Source organism: Dipodomys spectabilis, unplaced genomic scaffold (assembly GCF_019054845.1).
Source record: "Dipodomys spectabilis isolate Male_0828 unplaced genomic scaffold, ASM1905484v1 ptg000128l, whole genome shotgun sequence".
Taxonomy (NCBI): domain Eukaryota; kingdom Metazoa; phylum Chordata; class Mammalia; order Rodentia; family Heteromyidae; genus Dipodomys; species Dipodomys spectabilis.
Window position 1 is genome coordinate 927,641 of NW_024870805.1, and position 26,059 is coordinate 953,699.

General features: G+C 45.9%; 1 protein-coding gene across 6 annotated transcripts in view; it reads left to right on the top strand.

Annotated features, from left to right (window-relative positions):
• Positions 1-26,059, top strand: part of Arhgef10 (Rho guanine nucleotide exchange factor 10) — an 82,091-nt gene that overhangs the window by 50,257 nt on the left and 5,775 nt on the right. For 5 of the 6 annotated variants that reach the window (XM_042689865.1, XM_042689864.1, XM_042689870.1 and 2 more), the window contains 14 exons: positions 178-255; positions 509-688; positions 2,425-2,541; positions 3,833-3,925; positions 4,292-4,462; positions 5,903-6,048; positions 8,170-8,345; positions 15,714-15,829; positions 16,718-16,845; positions 17,168-17,268; positions 18,357-18,478; positions 19,828-19,914; positions 20,578-20,798; positions 21,739-21,896. In XM_042689865.1, the coding sequence (XP_042545799.1) occupies positions 178-255; positions 509-688; positions 2,425-2,541; positions 3,833-3,925; positions 4,292-4,462; positions 5,903-6,048; positions 8,170-8,345; positions 15,714-15,829; positions 16,718-16,845; positions 17,168-17,268; positions 18,357-18,478; positions 19,828-19,914; positions 20,578-20,798; positions 21,739-21,896 (1,894 nt within the window). The remainder of the gene's footprint in view (positions 1-177; positions 256-508; positions 689-2,424; positions 2,542-3,832; positions 3,926-4,291; positions 4,463-5,902; positions 6,049-8,169; positions 8,346-15,713; positions 15,830-16,717; positions 16,846-17,167; positions 17,269-18,356; positions 18,479-19,827; positions 19,915-20,577; positions 20,799-21,738; positions 21,897-26,059) is intronic. The other variant, XM_042689867.1, reaches the window with a different exon arrangement.

Below are 26,059 nucleotides of genomic sequence, written 5' to 3' on the forward strand. Positions count from 1 at the left end.
GCAGTGCTGGGATTTGAATCCAGGGCCTTACTCTTTGAAGACACGTGCTGTACATTCTCACCCCCATCTTCTGGAGATTTCCTTTATCTACTGTTTGAAAACTGTTTGGTCAGGTTTCAATGTAGAGGCCTGATCAAAGTAACGTTTAACTATTCTCTCTATATAAATTTCTAACAGGTCGTAAGAAGGTATATACTGGGTTCAGTCGTGGAAAGTGAAAAGAACTACGTGGATGCTCTTAGGAGGATTTTAGAGGTAAATAAATATATTACATACACTTCCAGCTGTCCTTTTTCATATTTATGCTTTATTATATATTCTGTATGCATATTTTGTGACTATAAAATGCACAATTGTGAAAAATTCCCAAAGCAATGTAAGTGCTATGCCTGTATATTGACATCAAAAGTCATATTACTTATTTTGAAATGAATATAATTAGGTAAATGGATACTTAACCTTTCATCCCTCTGACATGGCTGGACTGTCTCACTTGTTTCTGGCTCAGCAATATGAGAAACCGCTGTCTGAGACAGAGCCTCGTATTTTGAGTGAGAGGAAGCTGAAGATGGTGTTCTACCGTGTCAAGGAGATCCTGCAGTGCCACTCCATGTTCCAGATTGCCCTTGCCAGCCGTGTGTCTGAGTGGGATGCTGTGGAAACAATTGGTGACGTGTTTGTAGCTTCGGTAAGCTGGCTGACACTTGAACCTCCGTCAGCTCAGCGTGACACAAGCCCTTTGTCCTCTTGCCAGCCACTGTTTCTTTTGTGGGTAGACGGTGACTTCACATGGGGTCAGAGTTGCTTCCCAGAGCACCCGCATACCTACCCACCTGCAGTTCTGAGCTAATGTAGGTTTTCTTGCCTGAACTCTCAGGGAAGGACCAGGGGAGCTTTCCAGGGGACCACCGGTCACACATTGGGGCTCAGAACAAGTGATGTATCAGAAAGATTTAAAAGCAGGTGCTCTGTGTCCCGGATGCACCATTCCATAACTTATTAATACCTTTTGTTTTGAACATTGAGCCCTATCCTCCTGACCCAGTTTCCCTTTCTGTTGGTAGAATCTGTGTTTAGGCACGGTGGGAAAATGTCTGGATGTTTTCCTCAGGCTTGCACTCTTTGACATGCAACTTTTTATTGTGTGACCCGGGCATACAGTGTTTCCACAGCTTGCTCATGTTTCCTGGTAGCAGAAGTGGCTGCCTGGAAACCCTGAGTCCGAAGTACCTGTGAGTCATTCATTCTTGTTCTGCTTCATGCAGATTTTCCCTTTGGATAGATACCTGTTTCAGTGTAGAAGATTATGATGAAGCAGATTTGTTGTGTAATTATTTAAGGTCATCCTAAAGGATATAGGCTTAAAAGTTTTTTTTTTTTTTTAAATAAAAGGCTCATGTAATTGAATGAATACTATTTAATGACATAAGAAAACACTTCTTTGTTTATTGACATATTTATTTAGAGACAGGATCTTACTGTGTGGCCCATACTGGCCTCAATCTTGAGATCCTCCTGTGTAACCCTCCAAAGTGCTGTGATTACAGGAGTCAGCTACCATATCTGCCTGAATTTTTTTCTACATAACTTGCATAGTATTTGTTGGAGTGGAGTATATGAATGAATGGCAGGAGGCTCTGAAGCTAATGTGGGACCAAAGTTCTTGCTAAATATTTATATATCTGACAGGTCCTTAGGAAAACAAAAGAGCTATTTATTTTGTTTACACATTTTTTTCCTGTTTTATATGTTAACTTCACATTGTTGACCTTGGGAAAGTCTTAAAATGGAACTATGAAACTTAAGGTGCGTGCATGCCCTGGTTGGCAGCATCATATAGGGCTCTGCTGTGCATGCTGTGATGGTGCTCAGGGACACACAGCTCCTCCATGGGTGAGCAAAGCCTCACATGTGCTCAGGAGCACATGTTCCTGCCTCTGGAAACTTGATGCTTTTAGGAATGCAGGGCAATAAACACACACGCCCTGGACCTCAACCTGGCAAGCACTATCGGCCTCTTGCCCTGCCTGTCCAGAGATAGTGATGCTGGTGTCTCTAGGTATTGGGCTGCCCATGTAATGATCATTTTTGCACCTGGAGGCTGCATCTACCAGGAGAAGCTTGGCAGGAACTGAAAAGGTTTCAGGTCATCATTACCTTTGTGGGTAGTTAAGGATCTTTCTTAATTGGAGCCTAAGTTAGCAGTTTTAACCAGGACTCCTGAAAGTTCATTTGGATCTTTAAAGTGAGATTCAGCCATCCTAGAACACATTTCATTAACTTTGTGGGCAGAAAGAGCCACCCGAGCCACACAGGGTCACAGGCCCTAATGACACTTCTAGGGCAGGTTCTGGTCTCCTGTTTTAGGTTAGGGAAGGTAGCATTTAGACTCACACCATTTCTCTCTCCATCTCATTGTTTCAGTTTTCCAAATCCATGGTGCTGGATGCATATAGCGAGTATGTGAATAATTTCAGCACGGCCGTGTCAATCCTCAAGAAAACATGTGCCACTAAGCCTGCTTTTCTTGAATTTTTAAAGGTAATTACATTATTTTTTTTTCATTTAACATTTTCTTGAAACCAATTCCATGACAAAGTACCTAATACTGAAACTTGACCAAACCTTGCTAAATTAATGATGTTACTTCTAATAACAACGGAGCACCAATAGAATCTAGGTACTGGCATAAGCTTGAAATGAAGATGAATTTTAGTTTTTGAAAGTAACCTTTATTTGCTTATCATTTTTAAATTGCTAGAAAACCTTCCCTGCCCCTTATCCTGGATTCTGAGGGTCAGAGTATTAAGCAAGGCTTGGGAAAGCAGACCCCCTAGGGGGAGCGAGCCTGGCTGATCTCTGGCTTTGCAGCATTACAACCATTCCCCTGCTGGATGTTGGTGTGGGGGCAAACCTCAACCTGGACTGCACACAGGAGGGTTGCTGCATATTGGTCCCCATTGAACCTGCCCTTCAAGGCTCTGCATCCCAGCTCAGTCTCATTTGTACTATAAAACCTTGTGGCAGTGTTGTATTCTTGTTACTTAGACCATGTTCCTGGGAACTTCTGCTACCTGGGGTGAATTAACACAGGGCAAGCATTCCTGCCAACAGTGAGTTTTATTTAAGCTGGAGTCTTCCCTCCCTCTCTCCTATTGAGCACAATGGTCCCTGCTGTTCCTTGGCGATGAAATCTCCATCTCAGCACTCTTGAGCACTTGCAGTACACTGTATCCTTTTGCTGCCACAACATCTCTGTCTAGGGAGAAGAAAACCATGACTGAATTCAAATTTTGTTCTGAACTTGCTGAGCATGATGGAGTCCACAGCTTCCTCAGATCAGCTTCCATGATAGAGGTAGCCTTGGCTTGCTGCAGGTGTAGTCCAGCAATGCTATTGCCTTTTGCAGTGCCTTTGGTCATGCCCCAGGTGATGCTTTAGGTTGTCAGTGCTCTAGGCCAGGGATGAGCCTGGTCCTACAAGGCTTGAGTAGCTAGGGTAACCTGTGGGGGCAGAAGGACCTTCTGCAGCAGTGCAGGGGCCAGCCTTCCTGGGGGTAGACTGGCTGACGCAGATACTCAGGGACACATAGGAGTCTGCCTTGCTCAGAGCAGGGCCTGGGTAGGTAGACTAGGATGAGATGTGGTCCTCCTCAGGCCAAGTGTTCAGGTAGAAGGTGTTTCCCAGACACTCTCTAGTGCTTTCTTCTTGGTGAATCTAAAGACAGGGTATGGGTCCTGAGCAGTAGTCACTGGTGTCCTTATCCTGTGTGTGGTGACAACATAGCTTGGCTTGGCTGTGACCTGAAGTGACTGAATATGCTTTCCCACAGCAGAGCCAGGAGTGCAGCCCCGACCGTGCCACTCTCTACAGCCTGATGATGAAGCCCATTCAGCGATTTCCCCAGATCATCCTCCTACTCCAGGTGCGTCTGCCCAGCGGCCTCAATCAGGCCCTGCCACCACTTCATTTGTGTGTCAGGAGGGCACCGAGGTGGGCGTGTGTCAGGAGGGCACCGAGGTGGGCGTGTGTCAGGAGGGCACCGAGGTAGGCTGTGTGTCAGGAGGGCATTGAGGTGGACGTGTGTCAGGAGGGCATTGAGGTGGGCGTGTGTCAGGAGGGCATTGAGGTGGCCCACATGGCACCAAGGTGAGCCTTCTGTGTGTCAGCACGGCATTGAGGGGAGCCTGCATGTCCGGAGCGCACCAAGGTGTACCTGAACTCATAATGAATGATCTATTAACCGCCAATCATCTGTGGTGACCACCACACCTCTGCTCCTGGCTTATAGGACATGTTGAAGAACACCTCCAAAGGACATCCTGACCGGCTGCCCCTTCAGATGGCGCTAACAGAGCTCGAAACTTTAGCAGAGAAGTTGAATGAAAGAAAAAGAGATGCCGACCAACGCTGTGAGATCAAACAAATAGCAAAAGCCATAAATGAAAGATACCTGAACAAGGTTGACAGATTTGTTTCAGTCCTATATAGTAAAGTTATTTTTGCTTTGAACTAATCAGCCACTTACTACTGCTCATTTAGGTTAATGCACTTGGCCCAGAGTTTACCTGGGATGAAGGAGTTCAGGGTGGTGGCTGGGCTGCTGGGGAGTGACTGTTCATAGCCCTAGCAGGCTGGTGTTCTTTCTCAGGGAGAGCTAAATGGGATGACTCTATTCCTCAGATGGATGCATAAAAAAAGGCTCAGACCAACTCTTAGCTTGACTTTGTGTCCAGAATGCCACACGAAGTGTTTGTTTTATACCTACCTGGGTGGGTGTAAGTTGTGTTTATCACAAAGAAGAGATGCAGAACAACAGGAAGAAATCAGTCCTTTGCCAGGCTGTTTCAATTTTGTATTAGCAAAAATGATTTTCCTACCTGCTGATGTGTATTGGCCTACCATATTCATGTAAGGCCTGGACACGGGGGTGTTCCTTATTATGAGCATGCTAAATAATTGCATTCAATGTTCATTGTTGCTAAGGTCTCATGTACTTTTTCTCAGTAGAGATTTTTTTCCTACTTTATAATGACATCTAGTCATTAACTATGAGAACATTGTGGCAATATATTTTCCAAATGATGTCTGTGGTTTGTGGCACTTAAAGCTGTGTTTCTCTCCGTGTTTGAAGGCTTGATAGCATGAGTGTGAAAAGTAAGCCAGGTGATGGGAGGAGGGATGCAGCATCTGGTTGTCACACAGATGTGTAGGCCAGGAAGGTACTGCCGACGTTGGTGTCCAACTGCATGCCAAGGGCAGGCAGACTGGAGATTTACCATCAGAAGGTCCTGGCCATCCAGGCCAAGGAAGCTGATTCCTCATGGTACATTATTCTGAGCATAATGTGCCATATCGTTTTCTCAGTTGGCATGAAAGATTTTTCCAAGGATCTGGTGGTGTCCCTGTGATTTGGGAAACAGTGTGGCAGACATACATTTAGGTGCTGCTTGATGTGCTTACTTGTGCTGGCTTTGGGAAAGTCAGTTGCGAAATAGTTCTCCAAGTACACATGGCTGGCTCTAGTGAGTGAAGGAAGATGCATTCAGAGCAATAGAGCAACAAGAGGTGAGCAAGAGGGAGCATCCCTACCCACCATGGTCTGCGCTCTAGGAAAACCCCATCTAAAGAGATCTTAGATCCTTTCTGAAAACCCCATCTAAAGAGATCTTAGATCCTTTCTTGCTTAGGGCAAATGCCAATGCTAATGTCTGTCAGGCATTGAATTTACAGTTTTGTTCTGAGCCCATATTACCTGTACGTGAAATGTGAGCAGGAACATGTGGGTTCTCCTTAGTGAAAATAATCTATAAAATTTGATGCTGTAATTGATATTTCTGTGAACTTCCCTCATCTCCAATTTGCATTTTTGGTGGTGGTTGTCGGTGTTTTTGATGTTTAGCTCCTCAGCAGTGGAAGTCGGTACCTCATCCGCTCCGATGATGTGATAGAAACAGTTTACAATGACCGTGGAGAAATTATCAAGACCAAAGAACGCAGGCTGTTCATGTTGAACGACGTACTGATGTGTGCCACCGTCAGCTCCCGGTAAGAACATGCCTGCACTCTGAGTCAGCCTCGCGGTGAGGTGCCCTGTGTCTAAGGATGAGGAAGATTTTGTTGAGGTTTCCACTCAAGTTGAACTATCTGATGCTAAACTTAGTCTGTGACTAAGCGACCAAGGAAATTTATTTTTAAAGACTTGGGTTGGGTTTGAGTTTCTGCTGATAGAAATTTGGTACCTACAGGTGGACTTACTAAAAACCCAGGCTGGTATAATCCAGGTTCCCAAATCAATCTTGTCCTTTTTTTTGTTTTTTAAGCTACTTCTTTATTTTTTTTGATAAGTGTTTTTCTTACATATTTATATATATATACATACATATATATATATATATATATACATATATATGTTCATATTTAGTGTAAACCAAGAAAACAGTCAATGCCCCATTGATTCTTTAACTTAAAATAATTTGACATCAGACTTGTTCTCCAACACCTAAAGACAGTAGCAACTGAGGATATCTGAGAGGGTAAAGTGTTCAAATATAGCTCATGTGTAAGGGATTAGGTTTAAAATTAAATGTAGTGTTCTTGCTACTCACTGAAATAGTACAAGCTCAAGCGGGGCCAGCTTATAATGTTTGCAATTGTCAGTTGTTAGACTTCTCAGGAGTTTTGGAAGCTGCTTGCCTAAAATCTTAAGATGTTTTAAATGATTTCTGGGGGAGTGTTTATACCGTGGAAGTTGGATGCAGGCCCTGTCTGGAGAGCAGACTGGGAAACATTCCCATATACCACTGTCATGTGATCTGTCTTTTATGCCGCCCTTCTTGCCCTGACTGGTAGAATCTGAGCAAAGAAGAATCAACCTGCTGACACTTGGCAGTTCATACTGTGGGGTCCAATTCTACAGTGTTGACTTATAGCTCCATTCTAGGTCCTCTCCTCACTAACCCCTAGGAATCTGATCTATAAGCCAAAAGGAAGGACAGTAGTTACAAAGTAACTGTGATGATGATAAGACTGCTGGCACAGATCCCACAAGCACAGTGCCCACACCTAACTGCCCTCAGTGGTCACAGTGCTTGCAAGCACAGCACCCACACCAGCTGCCCATGGTGGTCACATAGCGCCCTACCATCTCTCCGCGGTGGTCAGCCCTTCTGCTTCTCAGCATCTTCCCTTGTTTGTAACAGCTACAAAAGTCTGCAAAATGTACCTCTCAGTGGTCCTTCTCTATTTGAAAATGGCTCAGCTATTACCATAGTGGCCTTAGCAGCAGCCAGCCTCTGGGTACTGTGTGTTTTTACTTTTGTCTGAATGTGTAGAAAGAAGTCAGTGACTTTCTGGTTTGGAGAGGTGACTTTTGAATGCTTTTCTGTGCTCCATATTATAATGAAAGCACATACAACATATTTTTTCACTTAATTTCTATAGACCCAGTAAATATTTTAACCATGGAGTATAATGGTATGGTTTGATCCTGTTAAAATAGTTACAATGTAAGTATATAGGAAAGAACAGATTTTGCAATTAACATTATGAAGCTATCAGTATTTCTGTCTGCATGGAATATTTTTCCTACTTGTTAATTTCTTGGGATAACCTGAATCAGGGTCCTCAGTGGGCAGTGTCAGCTCTTTCCCTGTGAGTTTCCATGGGAAGGCCTCCTGGTTGCCAGCTACCAGCTCCACCTGGGGGATCTGGGGACACCTGTCACCGAGTTCTCCCAGGGGGCCTGAGACACTGGTCACCTAGCTCTACTGAGATAGATACTGGTCGTCTAGCTCTCCTGGGACACTGGTCACCTAGCTCTCCTGGGACACTGGTCACCTAGCTCTCCTGGGACACTGGTCACCTAGCTCTCCTGGGACACTGGTCACCTAGTTCTCCTGGGGCGTCTTGGGACACTAGTCACTGAGCTCCTGGGACACTGGTCACCTAGCTCTACTGGGACACTGATCCCTGAGTTCTCCCGTGGAACCTGGGTGAGGAGGCAGAGAGTTTCCCCATGTATATTCAGCTGGCGGCTGCACTGTGGAGGCCAGGCAGCCATGCGTAAGGGAGTTAGAGGTGTGAACTCCACAGTTGGAGTGTTTCTCAGTGGCTGGTGGAAGGGTGGGAAGTACCATTCACAAAGTCACAGACTTCTGGTTATTTCAGCACCTTGCATGAAAATCACATTGTGACCAGCCAGAGGTACCTGCTCAAGTGGAGTGTCCCTCTGGGACAGGTGACCGTGATTGAGTACGGCAGCAATCCCAGCACAGGCGAGCATAGCCGATACCCCGCTGGGCACCCTCCTGAAAGCCTGGCTGTGGTGGCGAACGCGAAGCCACGTAAGTGACCCTGTGTTAATGCTCTCACAGACCTGGCCTAGTAGATCTGTTGGCACAGTGAGGCGACTGACGTGCCCAAACCCACTCTCATCTTTGAACTTGTCACCTGTTGTGGGACCTTTTTCCCACCTGGAATTTAAGTGCTGCGCTTCCGACTGACCAGGCGAGGACTCAGGTGGTGTCTGTGGGCAGTGCTGAACTGCACCACATGCACAGATGGGCATTCTGCTATGAGTGAGGTGGCAAGGTGATTCACACTGCGGCCAGTAGCCATGGCTGCTATTATTGTACAGGCTGCATTTTGATCTGAGAGTGGAAAGCATTGCCTCTTCTCCTTCAAAAAGTGTAAATAAAAGTCTAGTTAAGTTGGTTAGTTTTTATTTTAGTTTTTGTTTGAGACAAAATTTTACTGTGTAGCCTAGCTGGAAATACAAGCATGTACCACCATCCTCAACAAAGCTGGTTAAGTTTTGTTTACTTCTTGCCTTCTGCTTCTGATTAACACAATACAGGACAGCAAGAGGGACAGCAAGAGGTATGGCTTAAGTGGTAGAGATGGCCTAGTTAGCATGAAGCCCTGGTGCAATCCCCATCACCGCCACAAAACAAAAAACAAAACCATAAATTTGATTTTCAGCAAACCTCCTGATTGATTGATTGATTGATTTGCCAGTCCTGGGGCTTGGACTCAAGGGCCTGGGCTTCTTTTGTTCAAGGCTAGCACTCTACCACTTGGACCACAGCGCCACTTCCAGCTTTTTCTGTTTATGTGGTACTGAGGAATCGAACCCGGGCTTCGTGCATGCTAGGCGAGCACTCTACCACTAAGCCACATTCCCACCCCTACCTCCTGATTCATTAAATGAGCTTTATCAGAGTAATCTGTCCATAGCAAGAAAGCCAAGGTTAAGACTTTAGCCTTTCTGTTTGGATATGTGCATCCACTGAACTTAAAAGCATGATGTAATGAGTATTAGGTCTAACTTGGTATGAATCTCTTTTACTTTTCTTACCCCTAACATTAATTGATTTTATAGTCATTCATGCCTAGTAAGCTAATTCTTTGGGCATAAGATTTCAGTTTCTTTGTGTGTGGAAGTTTGAGGCAGTCTCCATATGTGTGTGGGAGTTTGAGGCAGTCTCCATATGCAGCCTGCTTGCAGCTTACTGTTTTAGTAACCCAATAACCCTGTACTGTTGCCTGAGTCCTGGGGTTACAGACATGTGCCACTGGACCTGGCAGTGTTATGAATCTGTGGGATTTCTGACTAATTTTTACTTTAATGTGTTCCTTATCCTACCCTCCCAACTAATAACCAGGATACTAAACTATAGTCCAGATTTTTAACGTGACATACAGGCAAACAGGTAGAAGGAGGGAAGAACAGAGAAGTGTGTGTGGGGGGGGGGGGGGGGGGGTGGCATGACAGCTTTTCAACTAGTCATAATGCATTCAGATTTTATCTAAAGGCAAACTGAATATCTTATTAAAATTTTGCTCATTTTGTGAACAAAGACACTATGTAGTTTTTGTAGTGGATAATCTTAAAATATGCTTGAATCAAGGATTGCCTAATAGAGTTCAAATAATTAAGAATGACTTTGATGCATAGGATGGAGTCCAAGTATTGCATATACCTTACATTTCCTTATTCATACTAGAATGCGGTTAGAATAAGCTAGTAGTCATCAAAAGTATACACAGACCATTCCATTTTTCTGAACCCAAGGAGTAGAAACAAGCAAATTAACTTAGTTTTATTTTTTATATTTTATTAGCATATATTAGCTGTCAAGGGAGTATTTCATTGTGTTTTTCCCATGCATGTACAACCATATCCAATAAATTTCATCCCTCACTCTCATCCCTCTTAAGACAATTTCAGCATGTTTCTTTGGTCTGCTTTTATGCCTGGGAATAAACTACTTCAGCCATAGTCATCTTCATTTGTCTACATTTCTCTACTCCCCACCCCCCCCTCCTTTTTTTTTTGTTTTGTGCTGTGTTCCTGGGGCTTGAACTCAGGGCCTGGACACTGTCCTTGACTAAACTCTTTTGCTCAAGGTTAGCACTCTTACCACTTGAACCACAGCTCCACTTCTGGATTTGTGCTGGTTAACTGGAGATTAGAGTCTCACACACTTTTCTGCCTGGGCTGGCTTCAGATTTCAACCTCCTGAGTATTTAGGATTACAGGTGTGAGCCACTGGCACCTGGATACATTCATGTTTTTAAAAGTACTGAATCTACCCAAGATAGAGATCTTCATTTGTCTGCTCAACAGGGATCATGCAAAGGGATAGGAGTGGTGGAGATGTGGTTCTATTAGCCTTGATTGCCTTTGAAACAACTTTTATGATGAAGAGTTTCAGTGACTGTTTCAGGCTAGTATTTTTTTCAGATAAAAAAAATATAAAACAGCCATAAACAGAGTCTTAATATTCCTGACAAAATTGCCTTCTCTTGTTCTTTTGAAGGAAGTTGCTCAATAAGGTGCTTAGAGGAAGGGAAAGGATGGGGGGAAATGCAAGACAAAGTAGAACTGGGTTAGACATGATGAAGGTGTGATGTTACATGTATAAAAAGGTGTTTTAGACCCCAGGCCAACACATGTTAGGTCTAGCCATTCTTTGCTGTAAAACTGTTTTGCACTTGAGACCTGGGTGCTCCTGTGAGCTTTCCACCAGAAGCAATGGCAGAGGCACCCTGAACATGGTACAGTTTTCACCATCTGCTGGAGGAGGTATGCTACCTGGAGATGCAGCACTTTGAAAGTGCCAGTCAGATAAAAGGGTGCACAGGACAGTAAGGCCGGGTCTGGGGCTCAAGATGAGGTCTCGGTGTCCCTGAGCACTCACACTGCAGGCAAAGCACAGGGTCCATATTCCCCAGTCTCTTGGCTCATGTGGACCATGGGACCTCGATTCTCTTCCTGTAAGCCGGGGTTCAGCTGCAGAATGAGGAATGTGGAGTACATGATCTTTAAAACACTATGTAGATTTAATATGTTTTTGTAAACAAATGCATTTTTCTGGGAATGGTTTAGTTAAAATTTGCTAATTCCTGGAAGCCTGAGTGTTCTGGGGGCTTCCTCTAGCCTTTGAGAACAGGCAGTGCTTGCCACTGGTATTTAGAATAGGTGCAAGCGATGGGCTCGCTTAAAAGGTGAGGACATTAATGTGTGTGCTGCATGTACAGTCCTGGCTTGTCCACATGCAGTGCATGGAAGGCTAGGAAATGAGCTAGTATCTGATCTCCATACTGACGGGGGTCAACACCAGGCAGGCAGCTCCCTCTGTGCTGTGCTGAGACCAGGCCCCACCCACAGCTCACATGCCTTCAGCTCTGCCTGTGCTCCCCCAGCCTGCACAGCCAGATCGGACTCCTCCTCCGTATTCTGGTTCTCTTTCCCTTGCACTTGTGCCAGAATCATTTTGAGAAGCTAGCTAGAAGTTTCTGTTCTTACTGTGTGTTCATGTGACTTTTCTGCTGTGTGAATGACTGTAACATTTGGTTTTGGAAACGCTGGTCTGCTGCTTGGTGTTGCAGGCAGGCTGTGGGCGTCGCTGCCTAGCAACCCAGTAAGTGCCACTGGGCGAGGCTAGGCTCAGTGGGGGTGGGGCCTGCAAGGTTCCTTGTTCCAGAAGCAGGGTTTGGGGTCTGGTGGGCTGTGCCAGTCAGCCTTGCTGAGTTACAGCTTGAACTTTGCTCCTTTCCCAGGGCTGGGAATGGGTAGCTGTGACCCACCAGTGGACCCATGCATTGGCTTAAGCTTCCAGAGCCCCTAAAGTTACTTTGAAAAATAACTTTCATTTTGTACATTTACCTGACATTTTTTTTTTTTTGGCAGTTCTGGGGCTTGAACTCAGGGCCTGGGCACTGTTCCTGGGCTTCTTTTGCTCAAGGTTAGCACTCTACCACTTGAGCCACAGCTCCCCTTCTGACTTTTTCTGTTTATGTGGTACTGAGGAATGGAACCCAGGGCTTCATGAATGCTAGGCAAGCACTCTACCACTGAGCCACCTTCCCAGCCCTTACCTGACTTTTATTTGTACATTTACCTGACTGTGAACCATCTCGGTCCTGGTCTGGTATGTGGCTCTGTCACTTGTGTCTGTACTCTGTCTTGGGGTAATATTTTATTCCTGCAGTCTTCCTGCAGATCCTCAAGGCCTTGATTTTCAGGTAATAAACAGCACAGCACACCTGTCTTGTAAAGTGTGAGGAAGACTGAGACATGTCCCAACCCCACTCTCCAAAGCCCTTCATGAAGCAAGAGGAGGGAAAGGGACTCACCGGACAGGCCGGGTGCCTCAGGGACTCAGGAGAATCTTATCACCAATGTTATAAACACTTCCTAGAAGTGTTTATACTGGTAAATAAAGATACCGTAAAATGTAGGAAACCTGAATACAAAGTATTTTAAAGGCACTCACTTGTCTGTGCAGATGTTGAACATTTAGTTTTGTAGCAGTTCTATTATGTGGTAATTAGTTACATAATCCTTAAAAATAAGAGAGAAAAGGAAAGGCATAGCTGTGCTCTGTCAGGCAAGACAATGGTTTAGAGAACAAGATACAGGATCAGCATCCAGGCTGGAGCTGGGGATCTCAAAGCAACAGTAGAGACAGTAATTCAGAGAGTGATAGGTGTGGGTAACTTGTACCTTAACGTGGTTTGGTTTTTTGGGCTTAGGGGACTTTTCCCCCCCAAATTGGTATCTGAAGCAAATACAGCAACATTATTAACATCTGTCCATGTGTTATTTTTTCCTAGTTTTGGGGATTTAAATAATATTTCAAAGCCAGGAGCTGGTGACTCTTGCCTTTAACCCTATCTATTCAGGATGCTGAGATCTAAGGATTGCACTTCAAAGCCAGCCCTGGCAGAAAGTCAATGCAACTCCTCATCTCCAGTTAACCACCCCCCCCCCCCCCCCCCCCCCCGCCAAAGGAAAAAAACAACAACAAAAAACAGAAGTGGAAGTGGAAGAGTTGTAGCTTAAGATGATAGCTTTAAGCACAAAAGCTCAGGGACAGCATGTACCCCTTCTCCCATCCCCCCCAAAAATCCTGTTTTAACAAACACTGCAAAGGAAGAAGCTAGCTCCAGGGAAGTCATGAGATGGGTTAGCATTGTGGGGACTGCTCTCTGAGCCTCAGGCTGGGTCCTGTTAGGACAGTGGTTCAAACCACTGGCAAGAAAAGAGTGTGGAATGGCCTTCAGGAGATGGGGATCTCCTCTGTTATTACAAGCTCCTGGGGGTCAGCCCTTTGTGCATTTTCTTAGAGGTGGGATACAACAGGTTTGGGTCTGTCCACCTGCAAAGCACTGCCAGCCCTTTGCCATACTTGCATTTCAAGGATGAGAGTTGATGCCAGCTTCAGGACTTAGCAGCCCCTCACACCTTCTGTCCTCTTTAGCACTATGCTAGGAAGCAGGGAAGAAATAGAGGCACTGCGGTGCGTAATTTGGATTTTGCCAGAATCTAGAGCCTACCTGCACTGAGCTGTGCCATCTGCTTAGATGCAGTGATTCAACGATCCCTGTGTGTTATGTTCCCCAGGCCCTGGGCCTAGTCTCTGACAACCTGTCTCAGTCCTTGAAATTGCTCATCATCCAGTGACTTAAGACCAGGCTGGGTTTTTCCCACAAGAGGTTTTTGTACTGAATGCCTGCAGGTTGCTTCAAGCATTGTGTTGTGACAGTATTACTTTTAGGCAGAAGCATTAGGTCATTGTGGAGAGGCCTAGCTCCTTGATGGGAGGGTAGGATATCAGGATCTGCCACTCATAGTTTGCTTTTTAAGTATTTGTACTTGTAATGTGACTGAAACTTTTTTTCGTGACGTTGAGTTTGGATTCACGGCATCTCTGCCCTTTGCTCCTGCACCTTGCAGCTCTTCTTGACCCCTGCACTCTGTATCATTCCAGCATCTCTTCCTCTTTATACCTGTGCCCCTTCATCATCTTCCTCTTATACCTATGCCCCAAATTTCCCCTTTACCCTCTCCCAGGGTAAAGTGATCCTTCATCCCTGCTTGAAATTATCCTCCTTTTTTGTGCTGGTCCTGGGGCTTGAACTCAGGGCCCAAGCACCATCTCTCAGCTTTTTTTTCCTCAAGGCTAGTTCCAATTCCAACTTTTTTTGGTAGTTAATTGGAGACTTTCCTGCTCAGTCTGGCTTCAAACTGTGATCCTTAGATCTCAGCCTCTAGAGTAACTAGAATTATAGATGTGAGCCACCGATGCCTGGCTCCTTTGTGCACTCTCCTCTTCCCCTCCCCCTCCCCCTCCTTCTCCCCCCTCTCCTTCTCCCCTTTTTCTTCTCCCCCTCTCTGATAGATTGTTTCTATGTGGCCCAGGCTGGCCTTAGAATTGGCTCTGGGATTACAGGCAGATACCACCATTCCTAGCCTTGCTTCAGAGTCGTCGTTTTCACCCCCTTTTTGTCCTGCAGATACCTCTGGTCCCAGAGTCCCCTGCTAGCAGAGAAGACCCTTTAAGGGTCCTTGAGGGTTGTGTTGCCTTGCCTCCCCAGGTCATGGGGCTCCTGGAAGGCGTGAGAACATGCTCCATCCTGAGAGTGCTGCAGGTGGTGTTTCTGTTGACTTGGCCCCACAACCCCTTCTCCATTGTCACATCCAACTCTATTCAGCTGACACCCTGGATTTCCCAGCCAGTTGCAAGGATTTCCATAGAAACGGGCAATGTCCGTGGGAAAAGGCAGAGAGAGAGATGTAGGGTCTTTGTGTGCCAGCCCTGCAACCAACAACCTGACTCATGGAATTTAAAGCACATTAAATTGGCAACAGTGTGCCTGAAAATGGGCTCTACCAAACTTTTTTTGTTTTGGGGGTACAAGGGTTTGAGCTCAGCCTTATATTTGCCTAGTGTGTGATCTCTCCAGCCCTGGTTTTTGCTGTTTATTTTTGAGATAGGGTCTGGCTTCTTTGCCTTAGCATTCATTTGAGCACCATCTGCCCATATTGGGCTTGCCATCACAGCTAGGTTAACAGGCACAAGCCATTAGGCCTAGTTCTGGGTTGATAGTGGGTCTCAAACGTTTCTGCCTGCACCCTGCCTCCTTCTTTTATATCATTCCCCCACCCTCCTCCATTTGCTGGCCTTGGACCACAGTTTTCCTAATTTCAGCCTTTCAAGTAACTAGGAATATACATATGAGCCTCTTAAGTAGCTAGGAATATGGCACCTAGCTCTTAACAAATATTTTGATTACAAGTTTTTGAATCATCAGTAAGTTTTTTTTTGGAGGGGGGAGAAACAACTGGAATTTATTTTAGTGTTTCCCTAGTATTGAAGTAAATGGCTTTTGGTCTTTATTCTTTTATTTTTCTTTATTTTTAGACAAAGTTTACATGGGGCCAGGACAGCTATATCAAGATCTGCAAGATCTGCTGCATGATCTCAATGTTGTTGGTCAGATTGCTCAGCTGATAGGAAACCTTAAGGGAAACTATCAGGTAATGTCCCGAGCACTTTGATTTAAAGTTGCCTTTCCTCCTACCTGTGAGAGCCTGTGATTAAATCTCTAAGCTTTATGAGAGGTCAGAATTTGGATGCCTTTAAAAATTGCTCTGATGGTGCCTTCTCTTGCTTTGGTTAAGATGACACCATTTCATCGTAGCTTTTCTTCATTTTCTAAATTCTCTTGAGTGCCATTCTTGACTGAGAAATGTCTTGCCTATATGCTGGGCACTGGTGGCTCACGCTACTCAGGAGCCGAGATCTTAAGATCACTGTTTGAAGCTAGCCTAGACAGGAAAGTCTGTGAGACCCTTATCTCCAATTAACCTGTAAAACCTGTAAGTGAAGCCGTGCGCAGATGGCTCATGCCTGTCATCCTAGCTACTCAGGAGGCTGAGATCTGAGGATCATGGTTCAAAGCCAGCCCAGGCAGGAAAGTACGTGAGACTCTTATCTCCAATAAACCATTAGAAAACCGGAAGTGGCTCTGTGGCTCAAGCGGTAGAGCACTCACCTTAAATTGAAGAGCTGAGGGACAGCACCCAGGCCCACAGTTCAAGCCCCACGACTGACCAAAAAAACAAAAACCTGTAAGTGACTGGGTGCCAGTGGCTTACACCCTTAATCCTAGCTATTCAGGAGGCTGAGATCTGAAGATTGTGGTTCAAAGCCAGCCCAGACAAGAAAATCTGGGAGACACTTATCCAATTAGCCACCAAAAAGCTGGAAGTAAAGCGATGGCTCAAGTGGTAGCCAAATGAGAGCATGATTTTTATCATGAGATAGGAGTGTTTTGGGATCTTCCTGAATTTTTCATGTTACGGTTTTGCTATTACTCCTCCTTAATGTTTTTGTAAGCGCTTAAATATGCATTTCTTTTGTAGAACTTAAATCAGTCAGTAGCCCATGACTGGACATCAGGTTTACAGAGACTGATTTTGAAGAAGGAAGAAGAAATTAGAGCCGCTGATCGCTGTAGAATTCAGTTACAGCTCCCAGGGAAGCAGGACAAGTCAGTAACTTAGTGTTGTCATGATGTGTTTTCTCTTTTGGTGATTATGTTGGATTGTGTTGGCTTCTGGTGAGACTGAATAGCACGGGCATGGGTCCTTGAGGTCGTGGTCCTGGACAGAAGCTCAAGACCCTGGTAGGGTTGGTCTCCAGGGCAGCCAGCCACTGTGCATCTCAGCATGTGTGCCCACCCTCCCCTGACACACACAGCAGGGCTGGGCTGCCTGGCCAGGACTCTAAAGTGAGTCCTGTGGTCCTGCTGTGGGGAGAGGTGATTGTGGCAGGGATAGTTTGTACAGTTAACACTTGTCTGTTTCCGACAGGGCTGGGCGACCCACATTTTTTACAGCTGTGTTCAATACGTTCACCCCTGCAATCAAAGAGTCCTGGATCAACAACTTGCAGATGGCCAAGCTTGCCCTGGGTAAGATGTGGTCCGTTCAAGATACCTGAGGTGCCCTTGGGGAAGCCATGCTCACTCCACCCGAGGTCGTGGATGCCTGTGAAGGCAAAGTCAAGGCTAAGGAGAAAACTCCAAAGTGATTCCTCCTTCACTCATTGGAATGTTTTAGTACCCTCAGGACAAGTTTGTGTTCTAGTCCAGGGGCTGTAGGACAAATCTATGACTGAAGAGCAAAGGCATGGGTCAAGATCGTGGTTCTGGTCAGGAACTCAAGGCCCTGGTAGGTTTGGTCTCCAGGGGACCAGGTCACTGTGCATCTCTGCCTGTGTGCCCAACCCTCCCCTGACACACACACACCACACACACACACACACACATGCACGCGCACACACACACACACACACACACACACACACGCACACACACACCAGGCCAGGGCTGCCTTTCCAGAACTCTAAAGTGAGTCCTGTGGTCCCACTGTGAAGAAAGGTGACTGTGATTTTATTTTTCCTCTGTCCCTTTAGGCTTTCTGTGTTGTTACTTATTTCACACACAGACTTACTACCCAGTGCACTGAGAGGTTTTGTATGTGTGTGTGTATGCACATGTATGTGTGCATACACATGAAATCTTTCAAGTGTAAGCAATCTGAAATGTTATATGAGACTAAAACAGAAGAGGGATTAGCAATCAAACGTTGATTATCCCCTACTGAGTGAGTGATAATGAAAGGAATGGGACTTTTATCATTTAGTGGGAGCCTCCTGATTTGACTAGTTCTTTTTCCCTGAGTACATTCATGGTTTATGGAGTTAGGTTCAAAAGGACTCACTGAACACAGAAATGGTCTCCTGTCTAACGAGAGCAAATATCACATGAAAATAAGGTTAAATTAAGTAATTTATCCTTAATCATACTTTCTCCATATCTAAGATGGATCATGGGTCATGCTGCTGTCTAAAGTGAAGTAGGAGTGTGCAGCTCACCCTTTCAGAAGGGACCCAACCCTCTCTTAAGCAATAGGGTGTCTTGGATATTCTCTTCTTTGGCCCCAGGCTGCAGCTTCTGGAAGTAGCTAATGTCAGCCTTGCTCTCTAATGTCTTCACAGAGGAGGAGAACCACCTCGGCTGGTTCTGTGTGGATGATGACGGGAACCAGACTAAGAAGGAAACACACCCTCTACTTGTGGGACACATGCCTGTGATGGTTGCTAAGCAGCCCGAGTTCAAGGTGAGGGACCCAAAGTAGCACCCACTCTCTGCTCTTCTGGGGCCGAGGTCACAGTCTAGTTTTTCCAAGGACTCACAGCAATTATTTCTCAAGAGAAAACTGATTTAGATTCAGGATTGTTGTCGTCTGAAGCCAAGGGGAGGCTCCGACCCTCCCTGATGCCTACAGGAGGCTCAGACACTGCCTGCCACCCATGGGAGGCTCCCTTAGTCCCTGACACTCACAGGAGGCTCTGAATCTCTCTGACACCTACAGGAGGCTCAGATTCTTCCTGACACCCAGTGGAGGCTCACTGTAGTTGGTATTGCTGTAGTTTGCTGTGTTGCTACCACAGGTTGACTACACTTGAGGCAAACTCAGCTCAGTCACTGCTCTCATACCAGGCTTACACATCTGTTTCCACAAGCAGGCCTTGAGGCCTGGGTCTGCCTGGCACAGCATTCCCACTGTGCCAAAGTGACTCCCATCTCCAGGGTGTCCCCCAGGCACCCAGGCTAGGGCCTGTTGATGTCAGTGACCAGGGGAAGAAATAAGTCAATGGTACTGTTTCTCACCCCTGTCTCTGGCTGGGCTTCTCCACAGGCCCCATGAGCACACCTTGAAGTCCCAGAGAGAGCCCTGCCTTGCCATCCTCACCTGTGTCAGCCCAGGGATCCCTGTGGGGCCTCCAGTCCCATCCATCTTAGTCACCAGGCTTCATTCAGCCCATGCCCTTCAGTGGCTGAGGAGCCAGAAAATCAAAACACCAGAGACTGATCTGTTAGGAGCTTACTGCTAAAACAGTATCTTTGAAGACTGGTGCAGTAGGTGCTTTGTATCATTGTTCCCTATCCATGTATTTCCCTCACCCAGCCAAAAATGGAAACATTGAGAAAAAAAGATTGTGTCTACTGAAAAGACAGATTTTTCTTGTCGTTGTTCTTTCATCAAATTGGTATAACCATTTATGTAGAGCTGATTTATAATGTTCTGGAGAATATGGACAGGTTCTGTGCAAATACTGTACCACTGTATATGAACAATAGGGGCACCAAGGGTTAGAACTCTGGAGGATCCTAGAATCAGTTCCCTGTGAATACAAAGGATGGTTGTGCTTTAATCTGTTGTCCTTCCTATTTTTTAATATTATTATTTAATATTTGGGATGTATAGGAGTTTGAACTCAGCCCTGTACTTGACAGACAAGCGTTCTACTACGTAAGCCATGCCTCTGGCCCTCTCCCTTATTTTAATCTGTTAGTTTGATAATTGAAATTTCTGTCTAGATGTTAGAAACAATTCCTTTAGAGTGTTGTGTAGTGTTTGAGCCCAAGTTCTGTTTTATATTTGAATATTTTATTCTGTTTTAGATTGAATGTGCTGCTTACAATCCTGAGCCTTACCTAAGTAATGATAGTCAACCGGATTCATTTTCTGTGGCACGTGGCTTCCTGTGGGTAAGACTCTTTGCTTGCTTTAGGGCAGGTTCACAAAGAATTAGTCTGCCCTGTGCTTTTCCTGACTGATACCTGAACAGGAAACCTTCCTGTGAAAGGGAGATAGATGAGCACCTTTAGAAAAAGTGTGGGGAATGTTTGTGTTCTTTCTCATTGAAAACGTTTACAGATTGAATTGATTCTAAAGATGACTAATATAACTAATATGAACATTGTTGGAATAATGAAATCATAAAGACTTTCCCTCTTCTGGACATTGCTGGCTTTTTAACATTGAAAACAGAAAGAGGTGCTGTTGCCAGGGGCTGGTGGCTCATGCCTGTAATCCTAGCTACTCAGGAGGCTGAGCTCTGAGGATCAAGGTTCAAAACCAGCCAGGGCAGGAAAGTCCCATGAGACTCTTATCTCCAATAAACCACCAGGAAACCAGAAGTGGCGCTGTGTCTCAAATGGTAGAGCGCTAGACTTGAGCTAAAGAGCTGAGGGACAGGACCCAAGCCCAGAGTTTAAGCACCATGACCGACCCCCCAAAAAAAAGAAAAAAAGAAAGGGGTTCTGTCAGCAGATTTAACATTTCAAAGTGCGTTGATTTGCACATGAAAATCAAATTGTGGGAGGCATGCCTTATTCATTGTGTTTCTCCCTTTTAACTGATTGACTCAGATTGGAAGTTGTAGCAGTCAGATGGGCCAGATTGCCATTGTGTCATTTCACAATTCCAATCCCAAAGTCATTGAATGCTTCAATGTGGAGTCACGCATCCTCTGCATGGTGTACATCCCCGTGGAGCAACCCCAGGAGCCTCACGCAGTCCTGGACCCCGAGGCTACGGCCACCAGGGCTTCCGATGTGCCCACCATCTGCCTAGGCACAGAAGAAGGAAGGTATAGAACATGTTTTGTGTGGCAAGGGTCCTCTGCCATGTCCTAGAAGCAGCAATCCATGTAGGAATATGAGATATAAGTGGGTTAGGGCCTTTATGCTCAGAATTATCACTTCATTGAGGCCATGCGAATTATTTCAGGAAGCCCCAAAGAGATATGATAGTTTTTTAAGAGAGTTTCTCAATATGCTGTTGCTCCCAAAATAATTTACTTTTTTTTTTTAAACTGCTTCTTAAAAGTACATTGTTCTGCCAGATACCTGTGTCTCATGTTTGTAATCCTAGCTACTCAGGAATCTGAGTTCTAAGGATTGTGGTTTGAAGCCAGCCTCAGAAGGGAAGTCCCTGAGACTTATCTCCAGTTAAGCACTAAAAATGTGAAAAGTGGAGCTGGGCTCAAAAAACTAGAACACTAGCCTTGAGCGTAAAAGCTCAGGGACAATGCCCAGGTCCTGAGTTCAAGTCCTAGGCCCAGCCCACACACAAAAGAGTACATTATTTCTGAAAGTCCAGAAACAACCACTTCTGTGTGTTACCCATATTAAATATTGACATTATTTAAAGGCAAGTTAAGGTGTTCCAGGATCTATAGGAAGAACTAATTTTTTCAAAATTTGTTTGAAATATAAGAATATTCTGGGTATTGATGACTCACAGCTATAATCCTAGCCCTTGCCATTCAGGAAGGTGAGATCTGGAGAAGGGTTATGGTTTGTGGCAAGACTGGAGATGTGGCCCATGTGACAGTGCACCAGCTGAGAAGCACAGGCCTTCACTTCAAACCCAGTACTGCCAAAAAAGAATAACAAGTCAGAATGGCTGCAGACATTTTTCTAAGTGTACGCATGGGAAGAAGTAGAATAACATTTGAGTGCACTGAAGACACACTCGTCTATTCAGTGAGCAGGGCAGGGGCATTAACTTATGTTTTTCTTTTAAAGCATTTCCATTTATAAAAGCAGTCAAGGCTCCAAGAAAGTGAGACTTCAGCACTTTTTCACTCCTGAGAAGTCCACCGTCATGAGCTTGGCCTGCTCACCACAGGGCCTATTTGCTGGCCTGGTCAATGGGTCGGTGGTCAGCTACACTAAGGCAACAGGTAAATGGCTATTGCTGGGGCATGGGTGGAGGTATCAGTGTCTCCTCCTCTTAGCACTTGTCACCCAGGTTCCGGGCCTGTGCAACCTTCTCCTTCCACAGACTGTAGATGGGCACACAGGAAGTGACTTCCAAAGTCAGTCTCTAAGGGCTTTCCTCTACTCCACAGGGATTGGATTTTATGCAAACTTAGCTATGAATCCTTGGCTCTCAATCTCCTGGCCCTCCACATGCCCATACATGCTCTCAGACACTCTGCTGCATTCCTTGTGGCCTTTCCCTCTCTGTCCCACCCCCTTACTCAAGGCTGCTGGTTTCTCTGCCCTGGGTGGAGGAAGCCTGGTGACCATGAGAGGCAGCTTGCCTTTGGGTGGTGCTTCATGTGGAGCTGCGTGCGCCAGCCTGCCTCTCCTGGGCATGGTTCTCCTGAACATCTTTGCCCCCTCCCCCATGTGTAGCAGCTCTTCGCTCTCTCCAGTCCTCTCTTCACACTGCTGTATATATCTAACTGGCCATCCTGGTGGCTTTCCTGATGCCAAACTGCCTGGGCCACAGACCGCACAGCCTGTAGGCCTGCTGTGACATCTCCCTAGATTGTACTTCCAGCCGTGGCTCTCTGCCTCCCACCTGGTTGTCCCAGCACAGATATGGAGGCACAGGCTGCTTGCTGTTGCTTGTTCATTGTTACTGACATGGAGAAGAGCTTCATTGGTGGTGGTTGGACATTGCTGTTCTCAGTTCTGTCTTGTGAGTTTCAGCATCCCTGCTTTGTGGGATATTTGTTTCCAGGGTCCATCCTTCCTACGTCATGGCTGGTGGCTAAGTCTCCCCTCCTAGCTCCTCTTATCCACAGGTAGAGCTCAGGTGTGCTGTCCTGGAGCCTAGAACCTGGCTCCTCCTGCAGATGCTCTCATAGTGACATGCTACAGCTTGTCTCCTGTGCACCTGATCCCAGCTCACAGTGCTCCCCACAGGATTGCCTCCGGCTGGCCTCACACATCTCTACTGTCCTGGGTAGCCTAAGGCATCTTTGTGTCCCGCCCTTCCTGTTGCCCTTCCCTGTCAGAGAGTACAGGCAGCTGGACCTCCATTCCCCTCTTCCAGGCCCCTAAGCTTTCCACCAGCGCTTCAGTGTCCTCCTGCTCCAACTTCTTTTTTTTGGTCCAGTCGTGGGCCTGAATTCTGGGCCTGGGCACTGTCCCTCAGCTCTTCACCTCAAGGCTAGCACTCTACCACTTGAGCCACAGCACTACTTCTGGCTTTTTTTCCCCCCTGCTTATGTGGTGCTGAGGAATTGAACCCAGGGTCTCATGCATGCAAGGCAAGCGCTCTATCACTGAGCCACCTTCCCAGCCCTGCTCCAACTTTTGTAATGCCCCACATTTATTTCCTCTTTGCATTCCCACCGGTTCCTTTTCTAGTGTACATCTTCCCCCTGGGCCACCAGAGTGGCTTAAAGTAAGGCACCCATTGCTTAAAGTAAAAAAAATCCTGTCTCCCCAGAACCCTGTGCCCAGTTCACAGGAGTGCACCTCCCAGGAAGTCTTTGCTAGCTTATCCTTTAGACTACAGGGGCCTTTCATCCTGGACCTCTTAACCTTTGAGGGCCTTATGGACCCCTCACAACGGTGGCCTTCTCCTCCTGGTTGTATTTTCCAGGCCCTAGGAGGGGCCGGGGCTTGCTCCCACCCTGCCCCATGTGCAGCCTGTGGGAGAGTTCATGGGTGTCCAGGCTGCCTGCCAGGCTGCCTGCATTCACACTTCCCTCTGGCCCTGCTGGTCCCTGGCACTAGTGGGGACCCATAGCTTCCTCTCCTTGCCCATTACAGGTACCATAGGTGCCCTGGGCCTTGCCTCTGCTTCTTTATCTATTTCATTCCCCTTCCAACTTGGCAGTAGCTGGTCTGCGTGAATGTGCACACACAGCTCGCCAAGCAGGAGCACCCCTCTCCTCATTCAGTGTTACTTCTGTGCATGACTCCTCACTGGAGCAGTTGGTTCCCCAGGCCTAAGCTCCACTGTGTGTGGCTGGAGAGTTTCAGCACTTACCTGGTCAGATTATATTTTAGCTAGGTGTTTTCTGAACACTCAGGGAAGGATGGCACTCCCATTTCAAGCTTTGGGGTTGTTTTTTCTTAATTTTTCATTGCTATTATAAAGGTAAAGTACAGAGTGGTTACAATTACATCAAGCTTTTTTTTTTAATCCAACATAAACAGTGCATGAGGCAAAGGGCTGGACCTCCACTCTCCAAGCTCTTGGCTAGGGCCAGCAGATAGAGCTTCCTGACAGGTTCTTCCTTGTACCCTGTGCAGTGCGGGTATCTCTGGGTCTCCATGCAGGATGGCAGGTGACTGTAGCCTAGTCCATGTTAGTATTTCTGTCAGCTCCTTTCAGGTGACCCTAGTCAGTGGGGGCCAGACCTTGAGCAGACTGTTCATGAAAGCAGGCATCAAGATGCTCAGAAAGGCAGCCCCGAGACCTGGTCATGGCCTAGAAGGTCAAAGAATTCAGTAGTGGTTTTGACCGCAGGGCTTCATGCTTGCTGGTTTGCCACTCTGCCACCACACCTTTTTATGTGAGTTATTTTTCAAGCAGGGTCTCATACTTTTACCCAGTATACCCTGGTCCAGGAGGCTCCTATTTAGGTCTCATGTGAAGCTGGGAATATGGGCATGTACCACCATACTTAGCTTTTTTTTTTTTTTTTTGAGATATGACCTTGCAACTTTTTTCCCCAACGCGTCTCAAGCTGCCATCCTTTCAAGCCTTTGCCTTTTGAGTGACTGGGATTTCAGGCATGTGCCACTGAGCCTGGACCTCCAAAGACAATGTTTTAAAGGTTTTTGTATACAGGTGCATGTGTGTATGTGGGTGTTTCTGTGTATGTACGACACAGGCTAAAGCCCATGGCCTTGATGCATGCTGGGCAAGTGCTCTATTCCTGAGCTACACCCCAGACCTCTCAGGTCAGAGACTTAATAGATGGCTACACTGCATCCAGAGTCTGAACATCTATTGTCTGGCAAAGGCAGCAGAGGGTCAGGACAAAATTATACAGGGGTTCTGAGTAGAGGCAGAGGCTTCTGTCCAAGAGAGAGCACAGGACAGGGCATGGCAGCGGTTTCATCCCCAGCACACAGAAATACACAGTTTGAAAACTGAAATGATGATGATTCCAGTACTATCCAGCAAGTCTACAAGGCGGATTTGCACACAGGTGTCTGTTTCTGCCATTGCTATGTATGGATTTACATGGGCTTTTAAATTCTCTTTGGTGTAGTTTGCCTGAGTTTGATAATAGTCTCATTTACCAAAGTTTACAAGGTATAATTTGAACATATTTCTGCTTTAAAAAGAAACTCCCATTTAGTCACTGATAGTTATTTCTTATTTCTTGTGTTTTTAATTATTTCTATTTTATTTCCTTGATTAAACTTCCTAGAGGAAGATATATATATATAGGATTTTCATGTAATCTGGATTTTTTTCTATTTTTCTATCTTCACATTAATTTATGCTCTCCCATCTATGATACCCTTTCTTTAGGGAGTGGCCTCTTCTTAAATTTTGAGACAGGATCTCACTGTGTAGACAGGCTAGCCTTGAACTCAAAATACTTGAAACTCTGCCTTCCAACTGCTGGGTTGGCCACCAAGCCTGGTTTACTTCTTGGGCATTCGAGGTAGTTATTTTTCAATTTCTTGCTTAGCCAGCTCTTGCTCTATCCAGCATCAGACCCAAGTTTTCATGCCATGCTGTGCCCTTAGGACCGTGCAACTGTCAAAGAAAACATCCACATCTTGAGCCTGTGCATTCCCATCATGGTGGACGACTCCAGGAATGCAAAGGGCTGTGAGAACCAGCTGTGGGAAAGCTATGGATGTGTCCACACATGTGTGACTGAGGACGTATATATGTACATGAGCATGTCCCTGTGTGCACGTGTGTAGGTATGCATGTGGGTGTGTGTTTGTGCTTGCATTTCTGTGTATATTTCTGCATGTGTGCACATATTTGATCCCATAATGGTAAACCTGGTGCAGATACTACATGACCAGCCCATCAGTGTCCATTGTGGCTGCAACGTTGTTTAGCCTGATTGCAATACAAAATCCCCACTAAAACTGAATTATACTGCACAGCATGATTGGGTTTGTTCAC